At 33.5% G+C, this 23869-nt stretch overlaps 1 protein-coding gene across 1 annotated transcript; it reads right to left on the bottom strand.

Annotated features, from left to right (window-relative positions):
- Positions 1–1612: 1612 nt before the first annotated feature.
- Positions 1613–8580, bottom strand: LOC134855412 (probable E3 ubiquitin-protein ligase HECTD2). The gene is made up of 6 exons (XM_063871926.1): positions 6520–8580; positions 5848–5999; positions 5436–5550; positions 4905–5050; positions 2399–2572; positions 1613–1773 (listed from the first exon to the last, which is right to left on the bottom strand). The coding sequence occupies exons 1-6, from the start codon at positions 8514–8516 to the stop codon at positions 1613–1615; spliced, it is 2745 nt and encodes a 914-aa protein (XP_063727996.1). The 5' UTR covers positions 8517–8580.
- Between the last annotated feature and the right edge of the window lie 15289 nt (positions 8581–23869).

Here is a 23869-nt window from a genome sequence, read left to right as displayed (position 1 = left end):
TTTTTTTGACCTGGGTAAAATTCTGGAGCGTATTTGAAATAATTTTGTGTAATTTACCAAACATTCTTAATTTTAGGCCAATTCGGCTCATTTATTTCTCGACCTAAAATTGGGAACAAAACACTTTGAGATGGTATTGAAATTTAATTGGCCAAAGCTAGCCAATCAGATTGAAGCAAAATAATTTCAGGTCAAGATGTTGAAATATTGACTTTTCGGCGGAATAAGTAAAAAGACCCGAGAACTAAACGATCTGATTTTATGGGATCCCCCGAATACAATTGGGTCTTTGTCCCTTAATTATGGAATCCCAACAGGTGGGCAAGAGTGCACCCATCGTAGTAAATTGTTGTGGTATATAGTCTGTGACACTGAATTTTGTGTTCCATAAGTTAAAGCTTACACTCTGTTCACATTTCGAAGAATTACAACACAGTTTTGACCGAACGAGTACAAAAGTTGGTACCTAAAATGGAAGGTTTCCATCTGCAACAGTACCAATTATCTAAAGATATCAAGCATCTTCATTTTAAACAAACTAGAAAAGCTAGAAAGGCTCAAAACTACAGTCAACAAAATAGCCGACGGAAGCACGATGAGCATAAATTCAGAGTTGCTTCTGCTTCTAAATTCAGTTTTCTTACTAATTTATCAATATCGGCCAAAATGACATTTTTTTCAAATTATGTATAACTGAATGTTTCGGATCATACCAAACAAATTTTTCAACAAAAATAGGCAATTCAATATCATCTAACGATTTTGTCAAAGTTTCAATCTTTCGTGGCGGTTTTCTTTGGCAAGTTGACAATTTCAATAAGAGTTAGTGTTGATTTTATTTTTGTTTGTTACCTTGATGGTGCAGAGTTTTTGACGTAAACTGAAAACTAGCAATGGTAGCCAGTTTTTATCAACTTTATTGATAAAACGATTTGTACTTTCAAGCGCATTTTCAAGTAGCTTAACCAAATTTGCTTTCGCTTTTCTCACGTTATTTTTTAGTAGTCTTTTTCGGGAAAACTTAGCACAGCTTGCTCAGAGGAAACTTTTTTAATTTAGTCAACTATTTTTTTTAAATCAACAATTACCATTCTCAACTTTTTTCTAAGTTTTATGCTACTAATACAATTATGAGAGAAATACCTACAATTGCTCTGCAAGCGTGTCAGAAGGATGCTTTCACTTATACCCCAAGATGATCAGATATTGATACAAACACAAAAAGTAACAGACAAAATAGAAAACTTTTTTCAATCCTTATTTACTTGGTGAAATCAAGTTTTTTTTTATGAAATAAATTTGCATTTCTTACAGTCTATGTGATAAAATTATATGATTATAAAGCTTGAGGCTGCTGAAAACAAAGTAATTTTGCATTTTTTCTTAATATCTGATATGAAAACCAGTGACGTGGCCTTTGTTCACATTGCATGTATATTTTTGACCACCTGAGAATTTACTTCGGTTGGGGGTATAAGCTATGAGTTCAAATTATTTCTAAGGTAGAGTTTTTTCTTCGCAAAATTTAGATAGTTTTAGAAGCGAATTTAGGGTATTCGACCCCCGACGACCCAAAGAATTCCCCTTTGGTACTATTTTAGATTTTGACTGTTTATTTCAAGTTGAATCCCTCGGTGTTGTTTATGGCGTAGTTCAGTTTCTGTTTGAGTTGTTCTTTTGACTGGTAGGGGGGCAGTTGGAGTTCGTTGAAGCACGTGTGGGCCACTGGGAGAGAGTCCTCAGACAGACTGCTCACTTTGCGGATTCTGAGGGCTGGAAAAAGCAACCCAATACTTCTCAAACGACACAACACAGTGATCGCGAATAAAAATCAATTCATACTGTTTTGTTGCAGAAAACTAATATAAAAACAAATGTGATCTTAAATAAAAATTCTTATTTTTTTTTTCTGCAGAAGTCTACCGCATAAATTGTAACTATATTGAACAAAATTGTGACATTTTAACTGTTATATGTGAGCTTGAAAACAAAAAGATTCTCGTGGTTACTTGAGGGTGTCGTTGTATCGATTGAGGAATCAAGTAAACATCCTCCCGCCTGAAGCGGCTTAGTGTGGAGGTTAATACTCAACTGGGTTGACATCCATGCAAAAATGCTTATCATGTATTTCCATGCTTTATAAACTTTGTTTTATAAACTTAAAATAAACTTTTTCATCTATGTGACGGCCTTTCCATCATACATTTTCCACATTATAGATTTCTGGTAAGCATTTTTCCCTGAAAAATAAAAATTTCTGCAATCGTGATTTTTTAATTTGAGAGTATGTTAATTTAGGAATAAAGTCAAGAGATTAGGGGTTTGGGAAAAAACAGTAGTTATGTTTAAAAAAATCGCTCTAGAAGCTCATTTTAGGATGCATTAATGGTTTTCTTACTCAAATCTTTGGCTCCCCCGATGGGTATCTTCTCTGAGCCAGTGAGGAAAGCGAGAAACCTCCTCATCTGTCTCTGTTTCATCTCCTCGACCACCTGCCACAAATGCAGAGAGAGGTCATCCTTAGAGGTCAATCCACCCTCATAACGAGCACTCTTCTTCAGAACACGCACTTCTGCAGTACAAAAGAAAACCAAGGCTAAAAATTTTTAAATGAAATCAAACCTTGCTTAAAAAAAAATTTCTCTTACTTTTTTCAGAGTTAATTTCGAGTCTTTTGATTTTACTTGGTAGGCGCCAATCATGTCGACGAAAATTTGCTTAAGTAAAAAAAAACTCAGTATCTTCAACAGTGATATTTGATTGAGTCAAACTTTGCTTACTGGGAAGAAAATATCTGAAACCATTTTCTACGGAAGGATCTCTTTGCTACAAATTTCTTGAGAAATTGGAAACGTCACGATTTTGACCCTATTCCAAATTCAGAATATAATTTTTGTATTTTGCTTCTAAGTTTTTGACCTCGAAATTGTGACGGTTTAGTTGATTGGACTAAAGTTATCCATAGTATTTTCAGAGAAATCGAAAAATCAAACGATTACCAATTTTTCTGAGTCTCTTTTTCAGGAACAATTAATTGTTGTCCAATTTGCCTATATTACTATGACTGTCTAATATGCCTAAACTATGTTTTTACGTGAGATCCTTCTATCAAACCAAGCAGAAAACAAAACTAATTTGGGAAAAAAAACTTTCTAAGCCGTAGTTTTTGAATTGTTATCAAATTTTAACTCAAATTCTTCGTTTCGAAAAGTTTTCGAAAACCATAATAACCATTGTTTTAAAGCAAGTATACCAGTAGTGCTTGTTATAAAACCGCATTTGCAATCATTGAACATTAGCCTAAGAGATAGTCATGAGACCTTCTGGTGCGTTTTCAGAATCAAGAACATAGCTACAAAAAGTTTAATTGATACCCTAGTCGATCAAGGGAAGTTATCTTGCAAGAATCTTGCACGATTCTTTAACAGACGATGCATGTCTTTAAGAGATCTTTCAATGCAAGATTCTTGCAATGCAAGATTCTTGCAAGTGCAAGGTCTTGCAAAATAACTACTTGTGAAAACAACTTTGCAAGATTCTTTAACAGACGATGCATGTCTTTAAGAGATCTTGGAAAAAAAACAACTCCACAAATGAAGCCAGCCTATAGCATTTGCGTTGAAAGGAAGCAAGTGTAAGAAATGGTAACATTCAAATCATTCAACAAATTACCAAAAAATACGAAAATTATAACCGCAGAATAAGATGAACCTAATTGGTTTTCGTGAACGCAAAATACACAATATTTCAATTTAAGTGACTGTTTGGTCAAATTTTTGCCATAAAAAATAGAAATAATAATTAACCGCTAGAAAGCAAAACTAGATAAATTTTTTAAATGAAATCAAAAGATGCTATGATTGCTAAACAAAATTGTAAAAAATTAGCTTGCAACTAATTTTACCTCATTTGACTTAGAATGTAGTCTGATCAAATTTTTGTTATTATCAAGCATCTTGAGACACTTAGTCTCAGTGTTGATCTTAGTCTCAGTTGTAATTCTGTTTCGGCTTTTTATAAGATGATCAGTCAGAAAAGAGTGTATGAAAAAAATATTAGCCAAAAAAACTTATACATTTTGGTAAAATGATGTCATCGAAATTTTAAAGAATTTTTTTCTTATTTGGACATAAAAAGGAAATTGTATCACTAGCATTTTTTGATCGCGAAAGCAAACATTTTTAAAATTCATTTGAATTATCCCCGAACGTTTTTTTGTTTTTATATACAATTAAACACTTTCCGAAAAAATGTGCATGCGAAACTTAATTTTTTGTGTGCATAACCTGGTCTCGGATACACAAAAGTTGGTTTTTTTTCCGATTTTCAGGATAATTTTTTTTCAAAAGTTTTCAATACTCCCAATTTTTTGGTATGGCATCTTTATTTATGCCTTGATCAATGTCTATGAAAAATTCAAAATATAAAAAATGATGAACTTTAAAAACTTTCGCCAAAATTTAAAAGTTTGATATTTTCAATAATTATAGGTGTAAGACAACTCTTAGACGAGTCAGGTCGCTTCCAATGCAATGTGTATGCAAGACGGTCAAAACGTTGGTGACTCTAGTTGTGAGTAAACTATGGTTTTTTCACGTGTTTGTCTACGAATACATCCCAAAAGTTTTGAGAAATTGACTTTTCACAAAAAAAAACGAATTTTTTTATTTATGGAAAAATGCTAGTCATACAATTTCCATATATGAAATATCACTAATCATAGGCCTTTCATGCAACTTTCTGTACTTATGGAATTGCATGAAAAGTGTATGACCAGCATTTTTTTCGATAATGAAAATTGTATGACTAGCAGTTTGGTCAACCCACGCACTTCTACACCTCGGAAACAGGCTTCTTTTTCAAATATAAATGGGCTTTAGGACAAAAAAAACTACCGTACTAACCCAAAATTGGTTCCCCACAGATGATGTTCTGCAACTCTTCTGCCCTTATGATGGAGAGTACATCTGAGTTGCAGACAGAGTGGAATCCCCGGTAGAATGACTCACACTGCTTCTGCACATACTCGTTCAGGTGGAACGACAAGTACCTGCAGAACAGACAACAGACTCCGTTGACCTTTTACAATCAGCCATAAACCTGAAAAGCTAAACCCTTTCGAGAAATGTCAAAAAACGATAACTTCGTTACTTAATCTCGGAAATTTACTGCTTAACAAAACTTGGTCGACTCAAACAAAAAGGTCGACAAGAATTTTGAACTCAGAACTCCCTGGGATATCTTTAAGTACCTCCCCCTCCACCTATGAAACCTCTAGTCGCCTATGGTACCTCTAGTAACAAATTTCCACCCCCCATTAAGAACTACTTTAACGTTTAAGCTTATGTGAGTATAATAACGAATCTCGCCAAAAGGGTGTTATTTAAAAAGATTCCCTCCCTTAAATAATTTCTGTACACGTTAATTTCTCTGACCTTGACACGTATTCTGCTCTGTTTTGATTGGTCACTTTCACTTTGTTCCCATGCTTCTTCAGAGTGTAGTTTTTGTTGGTTCCTTCGAGGTCATCTCGCACACTCACACAGAAGTCTGGTTAAAATTAGAACGACCTCTTTTAATTTTGAAAAAATAAGTTAAGGCAACAAAAATATTCTTCTTAGTACAGTTTTTTCTCACATTTTAGCTTAAAAGTTCTGGCTCGCTTTTTTGCCATTAAGACTATACTTTATTTAAAATTTACATTCATACAAATTATGTAAAATTGAACTTCATCTGGCTTTGCTTTGAAGTCTTTAAAATTAGATACTGCCTCAAAAATTTTAAATTGGTTTTTCAAAGTTTGAACTGAACTAAGATTCGACTAAATAGACGATTTAGAAAATAGACCTAGTGCGAAGTCTTCCTCCACACTTCCGTTGTATGCCAGCAATTCGGACAAGTTCTTAACCACCTCTGGTTCTAACTCGGAGTAGTCGTGCAGGTTGAATGTGTAGTGGCCCAGAGGGAAGGATGGGGTCTGCTTCGAGGACACGGGGGGACTATGGGAAACAACAAAATTATTTTAAAGTTTTCAGTATTGAAAATGTCTAATATTTCTCAAATTTGCTCAACGCGTCTTTCAATGATAAAACTTTTAATTGAAATTTTTGTGTAACTTTCAGTATCCAGAGTTTTTAGTGCATAATTTTTGGATGCGCGAAACACATTATGACGCCATACACTCTATAAATTCTGTGCTCATTCGGTGGTTTCCTCAGCCTTTGTCTCTTTTTTCCGCAAAAATTAAACCTGACACCACATAAAGATAGTCAATATACAACTTAAACACTAGGCGATTTTTTTATTGCGTATAATTGTTTGTCGCTGGATTCCATAACAACAAATGTTTTGTCAGAATTTAAAAGACATGTTTAAGATGTTTCTGTGGAATCCAGAAGCGAGCAAGCACAAATGCAGGAAATTTAAAATTACATTTTTTTTAATGAACCTCAGTAACCTGAGTAACTTCTTGAATATCAGTAACTTGAATATCAGTGAATATCAGTGAATATCACCAACCTCAGTAACTTCTTGAATAAGCAAACTGGCAGTGGCGCGTCAATTACAATCGAATTATAAATTGCCAGTCCCAATATAGCCCCGGCCAGGTAAAACTCCCCGTCCAGATGTTTGCACGCACCGTTGAACCATATATTCTTGGAAGACGTTTGAACAAACAAACCCAACTGCGGGCCAAATATTTTGGGTACAAGCAGCAAGAACCATTCTTTGGTTAGTCCGCCTAAGTCCACACCTTCTTCGCCTATAAATTTAACCCGTAGTTTTCTTTTCAATTCTTTTTGCTTTGCTACAACTTCTTTTATCGAATCCTGTAAAATATACACTCTTTGAACTGAAAGTTCAACAAACAGAGCAGTTTGAACATTGGCTGAATCTCTGCTTCGTGAATTTCTAATCTGAGAACTTAAATTGTCTTTCGCGGCCGACAGCATTTCGAGTTCGTTAGCTTGCGACAACAATCTTCGTTTTGCGAAGGTCGTGATCACGAACGAATACTGACAAAATGTGAAACTTCGTTTCGGGGTTCCAGTTGTGAAACTCTGGAAATCTTCCAGAAGTTCCAAATGATCCATGGATCGGCAGTAAAACGCTCGGATTTCTAGATGTGGCTGGGCATTTTGGTTGGCGTTCGCGGCGAATAGCATCGCGAGGCACTTGCATGCACTCGGAATCCACCAGGTACACTCTTTGCTAGGGGGTAAAAGTTCATCGCTCGGCGGGAAAAATCTCTTATCCACGAATTTTCGTACCATTTTGGAAACATTTCGAATGCTAACGTCGCCCGCTTTGTTGAAAAACATCACTAATTGATGCATGTTAGGGGGTTTGAGAGTTGCGATTTGACGAACTAAATACGAAAACACGACATAAGTATTGAGCTCGGCGAAAATTGGAAAATGCAACAGAATGAAATATGTTTGCAAGTCGGTTTTTGACATAGTCGGATCTTGAGGAGGCGGATTCATTAGAATATTGACGATATTTTTCAACAAGACTTTTCGAAATGTATCATCTAATGGAAACCTGTCGGTAATATCACAGAATGTGTATAACAACTCTAAGTCTAAGCCGCAAGATTCGTCATAAAAATCGGCCGAAGGCTTTAAGGATTTGAAATAACTTGCTACAGTTGTGAAATTTTTGAAATGCTCTTCGATAAACTCGTGAAAAGTTTTGTAATCGTTTTTCTCCTTGCTCTTTTTGTACAGTTTTTTCAGCTCTCGGATCTTTTTACTTTCTTGTGAACTTACTTCTGTCTCTTCTTGCGTCTGATTGGTTGACGACTCTCTATTTGAGTGTGATCCGTTAATAGCTGGCAGAGTCGGCACTTCTCGGGCCGAGTCGAGACTCGTTTTCAGTTCATTAACCTCATCTCGTCTCGGCGATTGCTCCATTGAAGTCGTGCTTGACAAAATTGGCGGTAAAACTGCTGCAGTTGTGAATGAGTTTTTAGTAGTTATAACCGAGGGATCTACTGAAAACACGGGGGATAAATTTTTGTCCGCTCTGTTGGCCAAAATTTGCTTTTCTAAAGCTACACTTTTTGGTAATGCTCGATTAATTAAGGCGCCCTCACTTTTTGAGACTATTTTGCTCACAGCTAAAGGCGTTAGTTTGTTCATTTCGCTGGGTGGAGGCGGAATTGAGGATTTAGAAGCCGAGTTCTTAGGTGCATTTGAACTCCATGTTGAACTTAATTTGTCTCCTGACAAGTCTTCGAAATTATGTTTCGCTCGTATCATAGCCAAGGCTTTTTTCGGATCGGGTAGGTTAAAACTTTGAGCTCCAATGAATTCTGAGTTTCCATTAAGCTCCTTATCTTCATCATCGTTGTTGTTATTTGATACAAAATAATCATTTTCGTTCTCCGAATCGGCTCGAGAACTTTCGGCTAAATCTTCATTTCCTTCCTCGTCGGATGAGTGAACGCTTTGATCATTGTCCAGTTCGCCAATGAGAAGCGGGTTTGGAACATAATTATCCGAATCATCCATTGAGCCGAAATGAGCGTTTTTCGTTTTTTTTTAAACTTTCTTAGCTTAAACAAAAATACGCGTTAAATCCAATTGATACTATAATAAATTAATAAATTGAAACACTTTTTGCTTCAGCAATTTTACTCTCGCATATTTTTTTATTCAATTAAGGAGAATTCAATTTTTGAAAAAGGACTTCATAAGAATTGCGGGATTATAATAACTTACAACACACCAGAGAATTTTCAAGCCAGTCTAAGCAAAAAGGAAAAAGGGAAAAGTGAAAAGTGTATGTATTTTTTCTACTCAATCAAAAATGATGGATCACGTTTCAACTAACATACAGTAACGAGAACTTTATGAATAAGCGGGAAAATAAAGAAACATCTGCGTTTTTATATTAAATAATTAATATCTCAATTTTCAATATCTCCGTGGAAAACCAGTTTGATCAAAACGTGTAATTGTTTTTGCCTCCAACTTTGGAAAAAAAAGTGGCCGTAATTAAATTATTAGCAGGTGTTTAATGGGAGAAATATCTCTTCGTTAAAGTTTCATGATACTTTCAAATTTTACTCAAGTGGTTGACTTAAAAAACTGAGCGTTAGATGAACCTATGATAACAATCAGATACCCCGTGCCGACTAAAAATGTTTTGCAATCGTTACTGATAATATATTTAACATTCACTCAAGGAGTGAAAAAAAATCAATTTGAAAATCAATATGACCTAGTTTTTTTTCAAAAATTTTCATTTTCGGCTTTATGTGGTGCGAAGCTCCGCTTCGCCTCTATGTTTACCCTTGCGATAAGCAAGTTTATTGCAATCGGGTACTACACTTGCCCTCCGGAAATAACTTTGTTTACGGGATGACGGAAACTTTAGTCGTCTCTACTTTTTTCAACGAACAGAAAAATGGGAACTTACAATATTTGAGCATATCTGCATTTCACATGCCCGTTCTATTTTTTTTGTGCTGGTTGCAAATTTACCAGCTCCGATTTCAGTATATCAGTTTTCGTCTTTTCCCTCGTTATTAGGCTTAAAAGGTTTCGGCTTAGAATAAATCGGCTTAGAGGCCTTTTTTGAGGGGTTCGATGAGCAAACAAATTTATCTTAGTGTTTTCAGGGGTACTTAGAAACTTTTTGAGTTTTCTCAGTAAAATTTGTTTCGGCGCAACGTGTGTCTGCTCAAGAATTGTAGGCTTTGTTACCGCTTTTTAATTTTTATTTCGCTGCTTGTTTAACATTTTTTCAAGACAACAAAAGGAAGTTTTTTGGGAGATCAATTTTTTCTACGGCTTTCAGCTCCAAATGCTTCACCCCTATGTTTATTCTTGACACGAAGTTAACTTGCCAAGTAAATTGGCTGAACATTGAATATGTGAACTAAACTAGTGTGGAACCTGATCTAAACTATATTTTATGATTGGATAAATTAAATGTTTTACCAATGTAAAGTATTTAATATTAACCAATCATGATCCATCTAACTAACAACCCACTTATTTGTAAGTGCTGAAGTTACTTGTAATTTCAGCACCAGAGAGATTTGAATTTAACTTAGAAATTAGTTGGACTCTCCCGAGCACTTCAGCAGCCGCAATAAACCAGTATACCCTAGATCTATTGAGCCTAGCAGAGACTAGTTAAACAACCTGAGACTAGATAGTATAAGAGTAAGATTAGGATCGGTATTAGACTAAGAAGTTGCACGAATCTATCCGGCCGAAAATAAGATAGCGTGACGAGCAGACGGTGTACCCTATCCGAAATTACTCTATGAGTTACACTTCGGTCATAACTCATCTGGTGCGACCATAAGTCTCGAACAAGACCTTACTAGATTAGAATTAACCAAAATTAGATTAGAAATTAGACAAAAACATTTACAAAATGTTATACGACAATAATTTAATTGAAATGTCTCTCCGACTCAATAGATCAGAGCCAATATTCCGAACCATAATAGAACTACCCGGAATTGGAAGAAGACCTCGAACCAAAGACGACATACGACAAAGTAGAAACTTGCCGTATAGTTATATGATAGTTCGGCAAAAGCCAGAACAAACTTTTATATTTCGAATACTACTTGCAATGAATTTAGATTTCCATTTGCAAACATAAAACCTTGAAGTTACTCTTCAAAATCATTTCAGGCGCTAAACAAAATTAATATTATACAATAACGATTGATAAAAAGATCTAAGATCGTTTCCCTAAAACTCTGCAGTATTATACAAAACATGTTTGAAAAATATTTATTGGAAAACAAAAATAAAAATTAGTAGCATGACAATAAATGGTTAGTAATCATAAATCATCCTGTTGTTCCAGCTTCATCATCTAAAACATAACAGCAATCATCAACTCACTAACATCATAAAACACTAAATCTTTCCTTTACACAAATTTAAAACTTTATTAAAACTTAAAATCACTTAATTTTAAAACCAGATCATCAAGGCTTATCCTTGGATCTTAAATCATTTTCTACTTAATTAAAATCTCAAATTTGATCATCAAGGCTTATCCTTGGATCAAACAGAACAATTTTGTTCTACCCCACCCACTTAATTAGTGTCTAACGACCTCAAACGTCGATTCACTACCCAACCCTTTCTAAAGACCCAAGACTAATAGAAATTTTTAAAACAAAACTAATCATTCAAATTAGGATAAACAGTGAAGAACTTCGGTTATTCATCCTTCACTTGACCCCCCCTCTTACCAGACCCAGGATAAATCTTAGACTTAGTAAGTTTAAAATAGTATCTAACGAACTACTCGCGTTCTAATTATACCTGAACCTTGTGGATCGATTTACTATTCTCCAACCCTTGAACACAATCACTACCCCTAAGTAAGATTAAGTAAGTTAACACCTTAGCTTATACTAGCCACGAGAAAGTAAAAATCATTCTTCGGAATCGATATACTTTTCTCTCCAACCCTGAACAAATAGACCCAGGTTAAGCTAACCAAAAAATCGTAAGAACTAACAGTTTAAGAAAATAGAAATCATTTAACAACTTTTTGCATCCGTCATTCTAAACCTTATGTCATTTAAAAACCTAGGAATTAAACAAACAATCATTTTACACAATTGTGAAATAGATAACAAAAAATACGACCTTGTAATCACACCTCATACACAAACAGTTGGATACATTCGCACAAAACGACAAACACTAAAGAGGAAAATAATAACTAAACAAAGACAAATAACACGAAAAAGATTTTCAAAAAATCGAAACGCATTTTCAGAATCAGAAACCAACAGTTTAGACGAACTTTACAAACTAAAAGAATCAATAGATAAAAATTACCCACTTCACGATCAATTATATTTTTCTGACTCAGAAACAACTTCAAATTCATCACAAAGAGGAAAAAGAAGAATAAAAAAACAGTACAAACACAAACCAGTACATCTATACAATTGGAATCAACCAATTCGACACATTAATAATTACATATTAACAGTCATCGAACGGAAAAATGAGTTCAACACACACCCCAGGTGACGAAACTCCAGATGATGATGAAATCTTTCCTTTTATAGTAGACGCAGATACTGATAGAGGACAACACATATTTTGTCAAAATTTACTCGTAAATTTATTTGAACCCGGAATCAGTCCATGTAAAACAGAGTTCCCCGATGTAAAAATCAAAAGACAAATCATAGATCACTATCTAAAAGATATATGCAACATAACACAACAGTATGGAATCTACTCCATAGAATTCACTTCCCCAAACCATAATAATAGAACATATACTATTCAAACAGACGATCTTGATTTAGAATTTTCAAAAGTTTTTTCAGAATATATAAAAAGCATCCAATATCATAACTCACAAAGAGCAAACTCCATATTCACCAATGAAGTTTTCGCAATAATATATAGTTATATTTCGATATTAGAAAACGAAATCCCACTAACAAATGTCTCACCGACAGAAACATCTAAACATTTGAAAGTACGACATGAAATTACACTACTCTCTAGTTATTTAAACATCATTGAAGAAAATTTCACGAAAGATGACGTTTCACAACATACCAAACACGATCTACAAAAAATTTTAGCATGGTTCATAATAGATTATTTCACACACAATATTGATTTAATTGCACAAGCAAGAAAAAATTTTAGACCCCAAAATTCGAACGATGATACCGCTATCACAGAACAATCAGATTATGTTTGGGACCCCGAATGGTCTCATCCCGCATTTATAAGCTTTCCACAATCAATCTCAAGTCAAGCAATAGGTACAATATCTTACATAAGAGATTATGTAAGAGTAATACCATTAACAATTGATGCAACACCATTAAACTATAATACATTTTTACCCGATACACAAAATAATAGTTTAAACTCTACAGTCATACACAACGAAAACCTCAATGGAACTAGGAATCTTACTCAACAAGATATCCAGACACCATCACACTTCATAAATGAAGAAATTGTACACACAACAACTACACAACAAAGTATTTCACCAATACGCCCAAATTTAACAACACCAAGAAATACAAATCCTTCACAAACACAGGTAACCTTACAATCAACCGTTAAACCTTCGGTTGCTCCAAAATATTCCCATATGGATTACCAAACATACAGACCCATGACAATACCATCAAAAACACGCAAAACATTCACTAGAAACAACTTTGCAGACCATAATTATAATTATACACATCCATCAAAAACAAATTATCAACCACAAAGGAATTTTAATCAATATACAAAACCTCGAAACTGGGATAAACCAACGGCCCAATATAATTCCAAAAATTTTCAACCAAATCCTCCACAGGATCGCAGTGAAAATTACCCATTTTTTCAACAGAATAAAAATAAAAAACAAACATCTTATCAAATGGATTATTTATCCTCAGATGACGATTTCTTACAACCAGATATATTTGCACCAAATACTCAAGAATATCGTAGACAAGGAATACAGAAAACACGTACAAATCATAGGAATTTTTCTCCACAATCAATAGATGCACAACATCAACAACCAATTCAACAACAAAATCCAACTAATACACAATCTTTTCAACCAATTCAACAACAAAATCCAATGACTGCACACTCGTATCAACCATCACAAATGCAAAATGAAATACCACTCCCATATTATCTTCAACAACATGAAATAACAAGAAACCAACTTTCAAATTTTTCTCAAATGCCAAATGCAGCAGAATCATTACAAATGACAATGAATCCATACCTTATGGGTGGATCATCAATAACATCAAACAAACCTTTAATGGTTTTCACAGGAACAGACCCTGAATACTCTGTAGAAGATTACTTAAATGCAGTAACAGCAAATTTGATTTTAAACATAGGACCTGAACCAATTAATACGCCACTACATCAAAACTGGATACATCGACGCACAGCGTTGATACAAACAACCTTAGATGGCGCAGCCCAAAAATGGTTTTCAGTACTACCTCTAGAAATAAAATCAAACTGGAAAAGATTTACACAAGAATTTTCAAAAATGTTTGACTCCGAAAGAAACAAACAACAACAAAGAGTTTTATGTAATGAAATTCGCAGATTACCAAACGAAACCATCAAGCAAATAGCAGTACGAATCGAAACACTAGTTCGAAAAGCATATTCACTAAATACACATGACTATAAAAACACAAAGATGACAGAAATCTTAATGATGACCTTAACACCACAATTAAGGAAAATAGCAATAAAAAAGAGAGCATCCCATCCTTCTTCAATTCGAGAACCCGATTTAGATTTTCGAAAACTAGTAGACAAACTAGAACAAGCAGAAATCACGATGAAACTAGAAGAAACGGAAAATCTGAAATTACAATACGTTAACAGAATTGAAACGACTCCCACTAATATTAATAATATACAGAAATCAGAAACAGACCTCGTTGAAAAAATCACTGAAATACTCAATATTTACGAAAAGAACCCGAACTTTAAAGGCAAACCATCTTTCAAAAAATGGTGTAATTATTGCCGACGATACGGACATAGTATTTCCGAATGTAAACAAAAACAGCAAGATAGTCAAAATAAACCTCAAAAATACAAAGAACCAAATAAATCATTCTATCAATACATGAAAAAAGATCAAAATTTACCGAACAAAACAGTTCACAGCAACAACAGTTCAGGAAAACCACTCCCGAACAATACAAATTATACAAGAAATCAATCCCCATATAACTCAAGTTATAGAGGAAGATCACCAGAACGAAGAAACATGTATAATTCATCACAAAATCACTACAATAGACCAAATAGTCGAAATAACTACTCCAGATCAAATTCAAACACACAACGATTTGTTTCTAGATCTAATTCCCAATCAAGAAATAACTACTATCCAAACAACCAATCACGAAATTCATCATACAATAGGAATAGAAACTACTCCTATAATAGAAATTGAAGTTATTCAAACAACCGAAACCAGAATTACCCGAACAATCGATCAAGGAATAACTCATATAATAGATCGAACTATAACAGACCAAACAATAATTACCAAAACAGATCGCGAAATAATTCACAAAATCGACACCCAAGTTATAATAATCGTTATAGAAATTATTCCCAATCACCACACCGGAATCATAATCACTATAATAACTCTAATAATCGTCATAGAAGCAGTACACCTAAACATCAAAGACAAATCAATCAAGTACAAGCTAACCCAGAAACAAAATCAGACCCCCCAGGTATTGATGACACAGTAACTGATACGTTACAACTCAATCAAATAAACTGTACATCATCAGATTCAGAAAGTGATACTGAAAACACTCTTGCTATCAATATGATAAAAGTCGAAAATGACTATGAATCTGTCATATATGAACAACCCTTTCCATCACATATATATGAAAATCAATCAGAATTTCTTCAAAATTATTACACTACACCCATAAATTCCACATCAACGACGCAAGAAACAAACGAGATTAACACTACAGATCAAACCAATAAAAATACCAAAACAAAATGCTTGAATACAAACCATATTTATCAAAATATACAAAAAGAACAACCCAAAGAAAAAATTTGGACAATACCATTTCTCTTAGAAAGCCCAAGAAATAAAGAATTTCAACCACCAGACCTTGAAATAGATTTTTTAATTGATTCAGGAGCAGAATCAAACATAATAAACATCCCCACATGGAATGAAATAAAAACTTTACATCCAAAGCTAACACCTCTTGAAACCTCCAGCAAACTAGCAACAGCACAAGGATCAACATTGATAAACTACGGAAAAATCCAATTATTTCTCCTCCCTACCAGAACAATGGAGCAAAGTAAAATTCTAAACAAGCCATTTAAACAAATATTCCATATCACTGATATTAAATATAATATCATTGGAATACCATTTATTTCGAAGTATATACCAACAATTAACATCCTAAATAGTAAAATATTAATCAAAGATAAATATACAAAAACAAAAGAAACATCCCTAACATTTTTTCAAAGATTAAACAAACAACCACCATTCTTTTCAAAATTTTATCCAATATATAACCAACAAAGAAAACACCTGAAACCACTATCAGGAAACATATATAATTTTTCAATCAAACAAGTTCACCAATATGATAAAGAACAAAACAAACAAAAATTTTATATGTCAGATTTTGAATTCAAACCTATTCATAAATTTTTCAAAATCACAATCTCATCAATAAAATATTTGAAAAATTCGAATTCAGATATTATTTCTTTACATGTTTATAACAACACACCTTACCAAGTAACATTACCTTTAGGACTTTTAGGATATTGTGAAACTAACGCTACAATATCACCAATACATGAAAAAGCCTATCGCGTAAATAATATACTCCAATTACTAGATATTTGCCAATCTACAATTCTTAATGAAGAATTATCTATAAATAATATAATAAGTAACGAAAACAGAAATACGGATTATTTCACAAAAACTCCATATTTCAAACCTACATTCAACATAAGTAACTACACAGAGGACCAACAAAAATTTTTAACAATGTTTAATTTCCAACATTCACAAATAACACAAGACGAATTCGAAAAATTAGCCAAACAGCTAATTAAATATTCATCAGTCTATGCAACATCAAAATTCGATGTTGGCAAAATCAGTTCATCACTACATCTCCCATTAAAACCAGACGCAGTTTTCAAAAAACAGAGAGCAAGTAAAGTACCAATTCACTTACATGATAAAGTAAACAGATTACTCGATATTTTAGAACAATACAACATTATATCACCAGTTAATAAAGAAGAACAACCAAAAGGCAACACATTCATCAACCCCGTTATCATTCTAGCTAAAGGAGAATCATTAAAAATCGTTCTCGACGCTAGATACCTCAATTCACTCATAGATGAATCAAAATGTAATTGGCCCATTGAACCAATACAAGTTATTTTAACAAAAATAAACGGCAAATACTTTACAACCGCCGATATGAATAGTGCATACAATCAAATGCCACTAGATGAACAATCACGACGTTTAACACAATTTGTTATCGGAAACCAACAATATGAATTTAACCGCTTATTCTATGGAATATCCATAGGACCAGCAGCATTTTCAGCTTTTATGAGCAAAATTTTTAGACCACTAATACTCAAGAAAAACGCAATCACCTATCTAGACGATGTTTTTATGCAATCACAAACAAAAGACGAAATGTTCAAAGTTTTAGAAAAATATCATCAAATACTTCAGAACGAAAATCTGAAGGCCGCCCCCGATAAATCACACTTCTTTTTGACAAGAGTTAAATTCTTAGGACATAACATAGAAAGAAAAACAATAACTCCACTGAAATCACGCATTGACGCTATTCAAAAACTTCAACCACCAACAAATAAAAAGAAAATCCAAGAATTCCTTGGAATGTTAAACTTTTTAAGTAAATAAGTTTATAAAATGCAATTATATCTACGACCATTTTACAACATCCTTAGACAACAAAATAATTTTGAATGGAATACAGAACATCAAACACGATTTGAAGAAATAAAGAAACTTTTAACTGAACAAATTTCAAACACAATTCCAGACCCTGATCAACCATTTTATGCAATGTGCGATGCTTCGAACTTTGGCATCGGCGCAGCACTATTACAATCACATAATGGTACAAATAAAATGAACCTCATATCAGCAAATTCTCGATTATTCACTCAAGCAGAGCTACGACTCTCAACTCTAATGAGAGAATGTACAGCCATAATATATACATTGACAGAATATGAATTTCTGATACTTGGATCAAAGCATCCAACAGTTTTATTCACAGACCACAAACCCATCATTTTTCTTTTCACACAGAAATCTAACCCAAACCACCGAGTTTACAGATTTCAACTAATTCTAATGAAATTTCCAAACTTACATATAGTTTGGACTGCAGGAAAAAATCTTGCATTACCAGACACCTTAAGTCGAAATACACCACCTGAATTACTTACACGAAAAACAACAGTTGAAATACCCAAAAATATAAAATTCTACCTTGCAGAAAACGAAACATCACCTCGATTAGAATGCAAATATGCAGTAAAAACTGATATTGAACAATCACAAATAAATAATTTACAACATTTCCCACTTTATTTAGATTGTCAAAATAATCATTATGAAGTTGATTTACTTGGAACATCAACCTTCAAACCAATCCCATATTCTCAATGGATAAAAAATAACACCCAACAAAAACGAACAAAACAACACCTACCTAAAAAAGACCATTTTCCACTAATTGAAAAAGAAGATTTAACTGATAAAATAAATTTATCAGGACCACAAACAAATGATTCAAAATACACAATAAATCAAGTTTTTGACCTCCATGACCCACTTGATACAATACCCTTATCTAAATTAGAAATCGAAAACATTTTTCTCCCCCCAACAGAAACAATTACAATTTCAACACTGAAACAATATCAAAACCTTGACCCAGTAATTAGACAACTGAAATCATGGCACAAATATAAAACTAAACCTATCAAAGCAGATTCAACCATTCTAGGAAACAAAACACTCCTCCGATACTTTCGCAAATTTAACAACACAACAATTAACGAAAACACAGACCTTTTAGAGTATAACATGAATGAATCTACAGTTCCATGTCTCCCTATAAGTATGATTCTTATAGCTTTTAATATTTCACATACACAAAATATTAAAGGACACTCTGGATCAGAAAAAACATATTCAAATTTTATACAAAATTTTTACTTCCCAAATGCACCAATCTGGATAAAAGTACTATGCAATGACTGTATAGTATGTCAACTAAATAAACCTTACCCAAATCAAAAACAAATAGCACAAAAACAAGATTTTAAAGGACAAAGTTTGTACTTTAATCATCGTATCTCATTTGATACTAAAGGACCAATTTCACCCTCATCAGAAGGAAACTCCTACATTATGGTAATTGTTGACGCATTTACACATTATGTAGCACTTAACCCAGTACCACATTGTAATGCTTATTACGCATATACAACACTTTATGAACACTGGATAGCAAAATTTGGACTACCAGAAATTTTAGTCACAGACAATGGTACAGAATTCATAAATAATGAAATAATAACACTATGTCATTTATACAACATTAAACACAAACCACGTACATCTCATGCACCTTGGACAAACGGCTTAGTCGAAGGTATGAACCGTTCACTACAAGAATATCTTAGATGTATCATCAACGGAAATGATACAAAATATACCGAATGGTCAGCAGATGTAAAATTATTTCCCTTAGCATATAATTCACAAATTACGACAACTTTAGGAATGTCACCATACGAAATGGTTTTTAACCAAAAGCCACGCAAACCAATAATGTTTACAGCAAATTCCCATAAAAACGCACAAGGTTATTGTCAACCAAATAAAGACTCAATTTGTTATAACCTCCCATTACATACGCACGATGAAGATCATTTTCATCACCCACAAATTCTTAAACTAGCCTCCGGTACACACACCGAATGGATTTTAAATAGAGATAAGAAACACAATGAAATTTACCAAAAAATAACGAAAAAGTTATTACAAAGACAAAACATAAATGACCAAATCAATTCACGTTTTACACCAGCTTCCGATTTAAAAATTGGAACATTTGTTTTAATACCTAATTTTAATACTCAAAAAGGAATTTCTAAAAAATTACAACCCCTCCGAAAAGGACCCTACCAAATAATTGCAAAACCCACTGATGTCACATATAAAATTACCGACTCAAACAAAAAAGAAATCGTTCAACATCGAAACAACCTATTACCTTATTACCCAAAAGAATACGCACTCCGCGAATTAACTCAATTATATTCTTTCACAGGATTAAAAATCATTCAAAATGAACCACATCTGAAAAACACAGAACAAAATGATAACCCCACCGAAAATCAAAACACAAAACCAACCGCCACCAAAAACAATACGCAAAACCATAAAGAACCTCCAAAACCAAGAAAAAATAGAAAAATGACAGAACAAATAATACCCCAAGAAGAAATAGACAAATCAGAACATAGAAAAACATCAAGACTCCGAAATCAACCACGTAAAAACTATAAAATGTTCATCCCTCAATCTAAAATATTAAAGAAAGTAGAATTTAAAAAGTAATTTTAAGATTTTATACTTCACAATCTTGAAACCTCCGTAACATTTTTCATTTCATTTTTTCAAAATAACATGCTCACAAGTACGCAATAATTCTAGTTCAAAATAGACCAATAGGATTCATCCAATCCGCCACTTTCTCTAACTCAAACTAAGATCAATTAGACGAATAATCTAGAACTCCAGGCACATCTCTAACTATAACTTTACAACCTCCAGGTCAAAAATAAGCAAACCACTCCAACTTGACAGCTAAAATAAATATCACCATAATACCGTACCCCTCCCTTATCTAATAACCCAAAGATCAACAATATTTCCCCAACTCAGACCACGAATACCCCCAAAACAAATTTGATAACTTAGCCTAAAGTAACAAAATGAAGATTTTAATTAGCCTAAAGTATAAAAATCTCACCATACCCCGGATCATTTGACAAACAAAAATAAAGAAAAAGACGACCTCCCAGTCACAATGAAAATTGCCCCCAACAATTTTTTACAAAACTCAACCCACTTGTCAAAAAACTAATAAATAATTCGACCACACTAGAAAATCGCCTCAAACAGCAAAAAATATTCGACCAAGAGATCATTTCTTAAATGCTTTTCTCTCAAACAGTTGCTCAAATACTTATAAATTTTAAACATTTTTTTTCAATACTTGAAGCCTTTATAATATTTCTTTTTGATATACTTGAATCTTTTCTAATAATCTTAATCATTTTTTGTAACATTTTTAAATTTTCTACACAATACTCGAACTATTCCTCCAACTTTCCAAAACCCTTGAATATATCCACAGGTACGATTTTAACAACTTGTCTAAATGATACGAACAATTTTCAGTAGAACTGATATTTTTTTATTGTTTGTAATTTTCATAACATTTTTATCATCCCTCATTTTGACCATATGTAAATGTATAAAGAAAGCAATCATCACATTTGCCCTAGCAACAATTTTTCTAATTATTTTTTTGGAAGAATATTATAATAAACATAAACCTTCCCACTAAAGTAACAATTCAAAAATCCATCAAAAATTGCTACCCAACAGTCACAGAATCAGTCTTCACCGACATCATCCCAAGATAATCCAACACCACCTTCAACTACTCAAAATCCTCAAACATCTACACGAATTTCTTTTCAAGACAATCCATACACTTTTGAAGAACGGCACGCTCGTTTATCTGAACCACTAGAACCAGTTCAACGACAAGCATCCCTAAGTGAACCAACATACAATCTTTACCCAACACTACCACAAGAACTAAGTAGAATACGAAACCTTAGTCAAAACCAAAACACAACAGAAATAAATAGACAAATTATACATCCTCGACGAAATAGAAATTTTCAAACTCCCCGAGTTCATTTTGATATACCTCAATCCCCATCACAAACCACTCCAGAAAACACCACTGGCATCACACCAGAAACTCCTACACTTTTTTCACAACGAAGCACTTCAAGTCTACCCTCAGACTACTTAGGTTCAACACCAACATCTGAACAAATACGTGAAAATCCTTTTAACCCCCCAAACCAAACATCACGATTTCCATATTGGACTACACATTCATTTACACAAGGTGAACCAAATTTAGTCAATGACCCCATAGATATTTCTACGGATACAACAACATCCTCATCACTACCAGAAACATTATCACTACCATCAACACCATCAATAAGCCAATTTTCACCACCACCCTTTAACTTAAATTTTCCAAATAATCTCGACGCCAGATATCGAGAACAATCATCAATAAATATTCCTTTAAGATTAGATTGGAATACATTCACAGCACCTCCACCATTATTTGGACAACATCAAGAAAGTAACCGCCTTCATAACTGGGCACTTAATAGATTACAATATCGCCAAGATATTCACAACGATATCCGTGATCACAATATTCAAATACTCCAACAAAACAGTTTACAATTAAAGTTTGAAATCACAGTTAAGTTAAATAACATTACCCAACATCCCTACCCATTAAATCCACCTAACATAACAGCTCAATCACTACCACCACCGTTTATAACTACTGAAGTAATATATAAATACGACAGATATACCAAAAACACAATTGGCTACATTACATTTTATAACCCATACTCAGGATTATCATACACATGTATATTCTAAAATTATTAATTTTTCTCCAACTCCTTTTTCTAGTAACCTCAAATCAAAACATAAACCCTTCCCCTCGTACAGGACCACAAGATTTATTAGTAACACATTACGATTGCGAAGAAAATGAACAAAAAACACTACACAAATATGCAATAAATCAAGTATCACAATGTGAAACAGAACCACAAGCTATAGAAACCACAGATATAATAGCAACACTCTATTCAAAAGCCCGAGCAACAACAGTTACAGGTTATAAATTCACAGCGACATTTTCCGAAAAGAAAGTACATTGTTCACAAGTCTCAAACGGCAACAAAAACCGACTTGACCATGAATCATTCTATCAAAGTAATATAGAACGCCTCTTACATCTCAATCCCGACGATTGTAAAAATGAATTACTTAGACTAAACATCACACAAAATAAAAACTCCCAAAGAAAATTAGTTAATTTTCAAGTTTTTTCAGACTCTGTACACCAATCACAACTTGAAAGACACCAAGGACATATAAAACTAGACGAAAAATACCCGTATAACGGCGCACACGGACGATTAACCTATGACCTACATGATAAACATTGGATACCACACATTGGTATAAATAACCCATCAAACTGCAAAGCAGACACGAAAAATAAAGGATACCAAGAAATAATGTTTTTCGATTGGAAAATACAACTCGAAAAAATACAACTCACACGAGATTTATCTGATAATACAATGATCTATCAAGGAATCCGACTACCTTGTAAAAATGATCAAGGATATTGCGACCCTACAACAAGAACACAAGCAACAATTGTTTGGTTCCCCGAAGATACATGTACAACATTTCAAGTAGCAAAAATACACGCTCGTATGATAAAATTTCACGAAAAATATTTCATACAATCAATTCCTTATGAACAAGTCCATCCATCACGCAAACTAAGTTCCGATTTTAGAAACATAGACAATATAGAAAATAAATTGACACGTTTTCAAATATATCAAGAAACAGAACTTGCATGTAAATACAGGAATCCACTTCACAGAACACAATACTCTGAAATATTAGTTGAATACGAAAAAGGATTCGACATGACCACTGGAAAAGTAAAAATCGACCCATATGCCACAGGTCATCCTCTAAACGAAGGAACATCCTATATACCAGTTAATTTTGAAAAAAGTAACGGACAACCTGGTGGACATCTAAAACCTTATGACACCAGAAGCACACGCTTACAAGAATTGTCACTAATGAATACTACATATTTCGGTAATATCCATTATGATATTCATTTAGATATGAAACTAGACTATACAATTAGCCGCATTTTTCAAGAAATGTCACTCTCCGAATTAGAAACACTACACCAACTATGCGAATTAGAACGGACACAAATATTACAATCACTTGCACTAGCAGTGTTAAAAATACCCTATGCAGGATACTTATTATCAGGAAATAGATCAAATTTTTTAGACTACGAAGGAAACATCTTATG

Source organism: Symsagittifera roscoffensis, chromosome 10 (genome assembly GCF_963678635.1).
Source record: "Symsagittifera roscoffensis chromosome 10, txSymRosc1.1, whole genome shotgun sequence".
Lineage (NCBI taxonomy): Eukaryota > Metazoa > Xenacoelomorpha > Acoela > Convolutidae > Symsagittifera > Symsagittifera roscoffensis.
This window is presented reverse-complemented; position numbering and strand designations above follow the sequence as displayed.

Excerpts from the sequence above, each read along its gene's own strand:
- LOC134855412 (XM_063871926.1), bottom strand. The coding sequence starts at position 8,516 with ATGGATGATTCGGATAATTATGTTCCAAACCCGCTTCTCATTGGCGAA. Across the intron at positions 5,551-5,847 it reads GGAGGAAGACTTCGCACTAG|ACTTCTGTGTGAGTGTGCGA; the intron begins GTCTATTTTCTA and ends AATTTTAACCAG. Across the intron at positions 5,051-5,435 it reads AGAGCAGAATACGTGTCAAG|GTACTTGTCGTTCCACCTGA; the intron begins GTCAGAGAAATT and ends TCTGTTCTGCAG.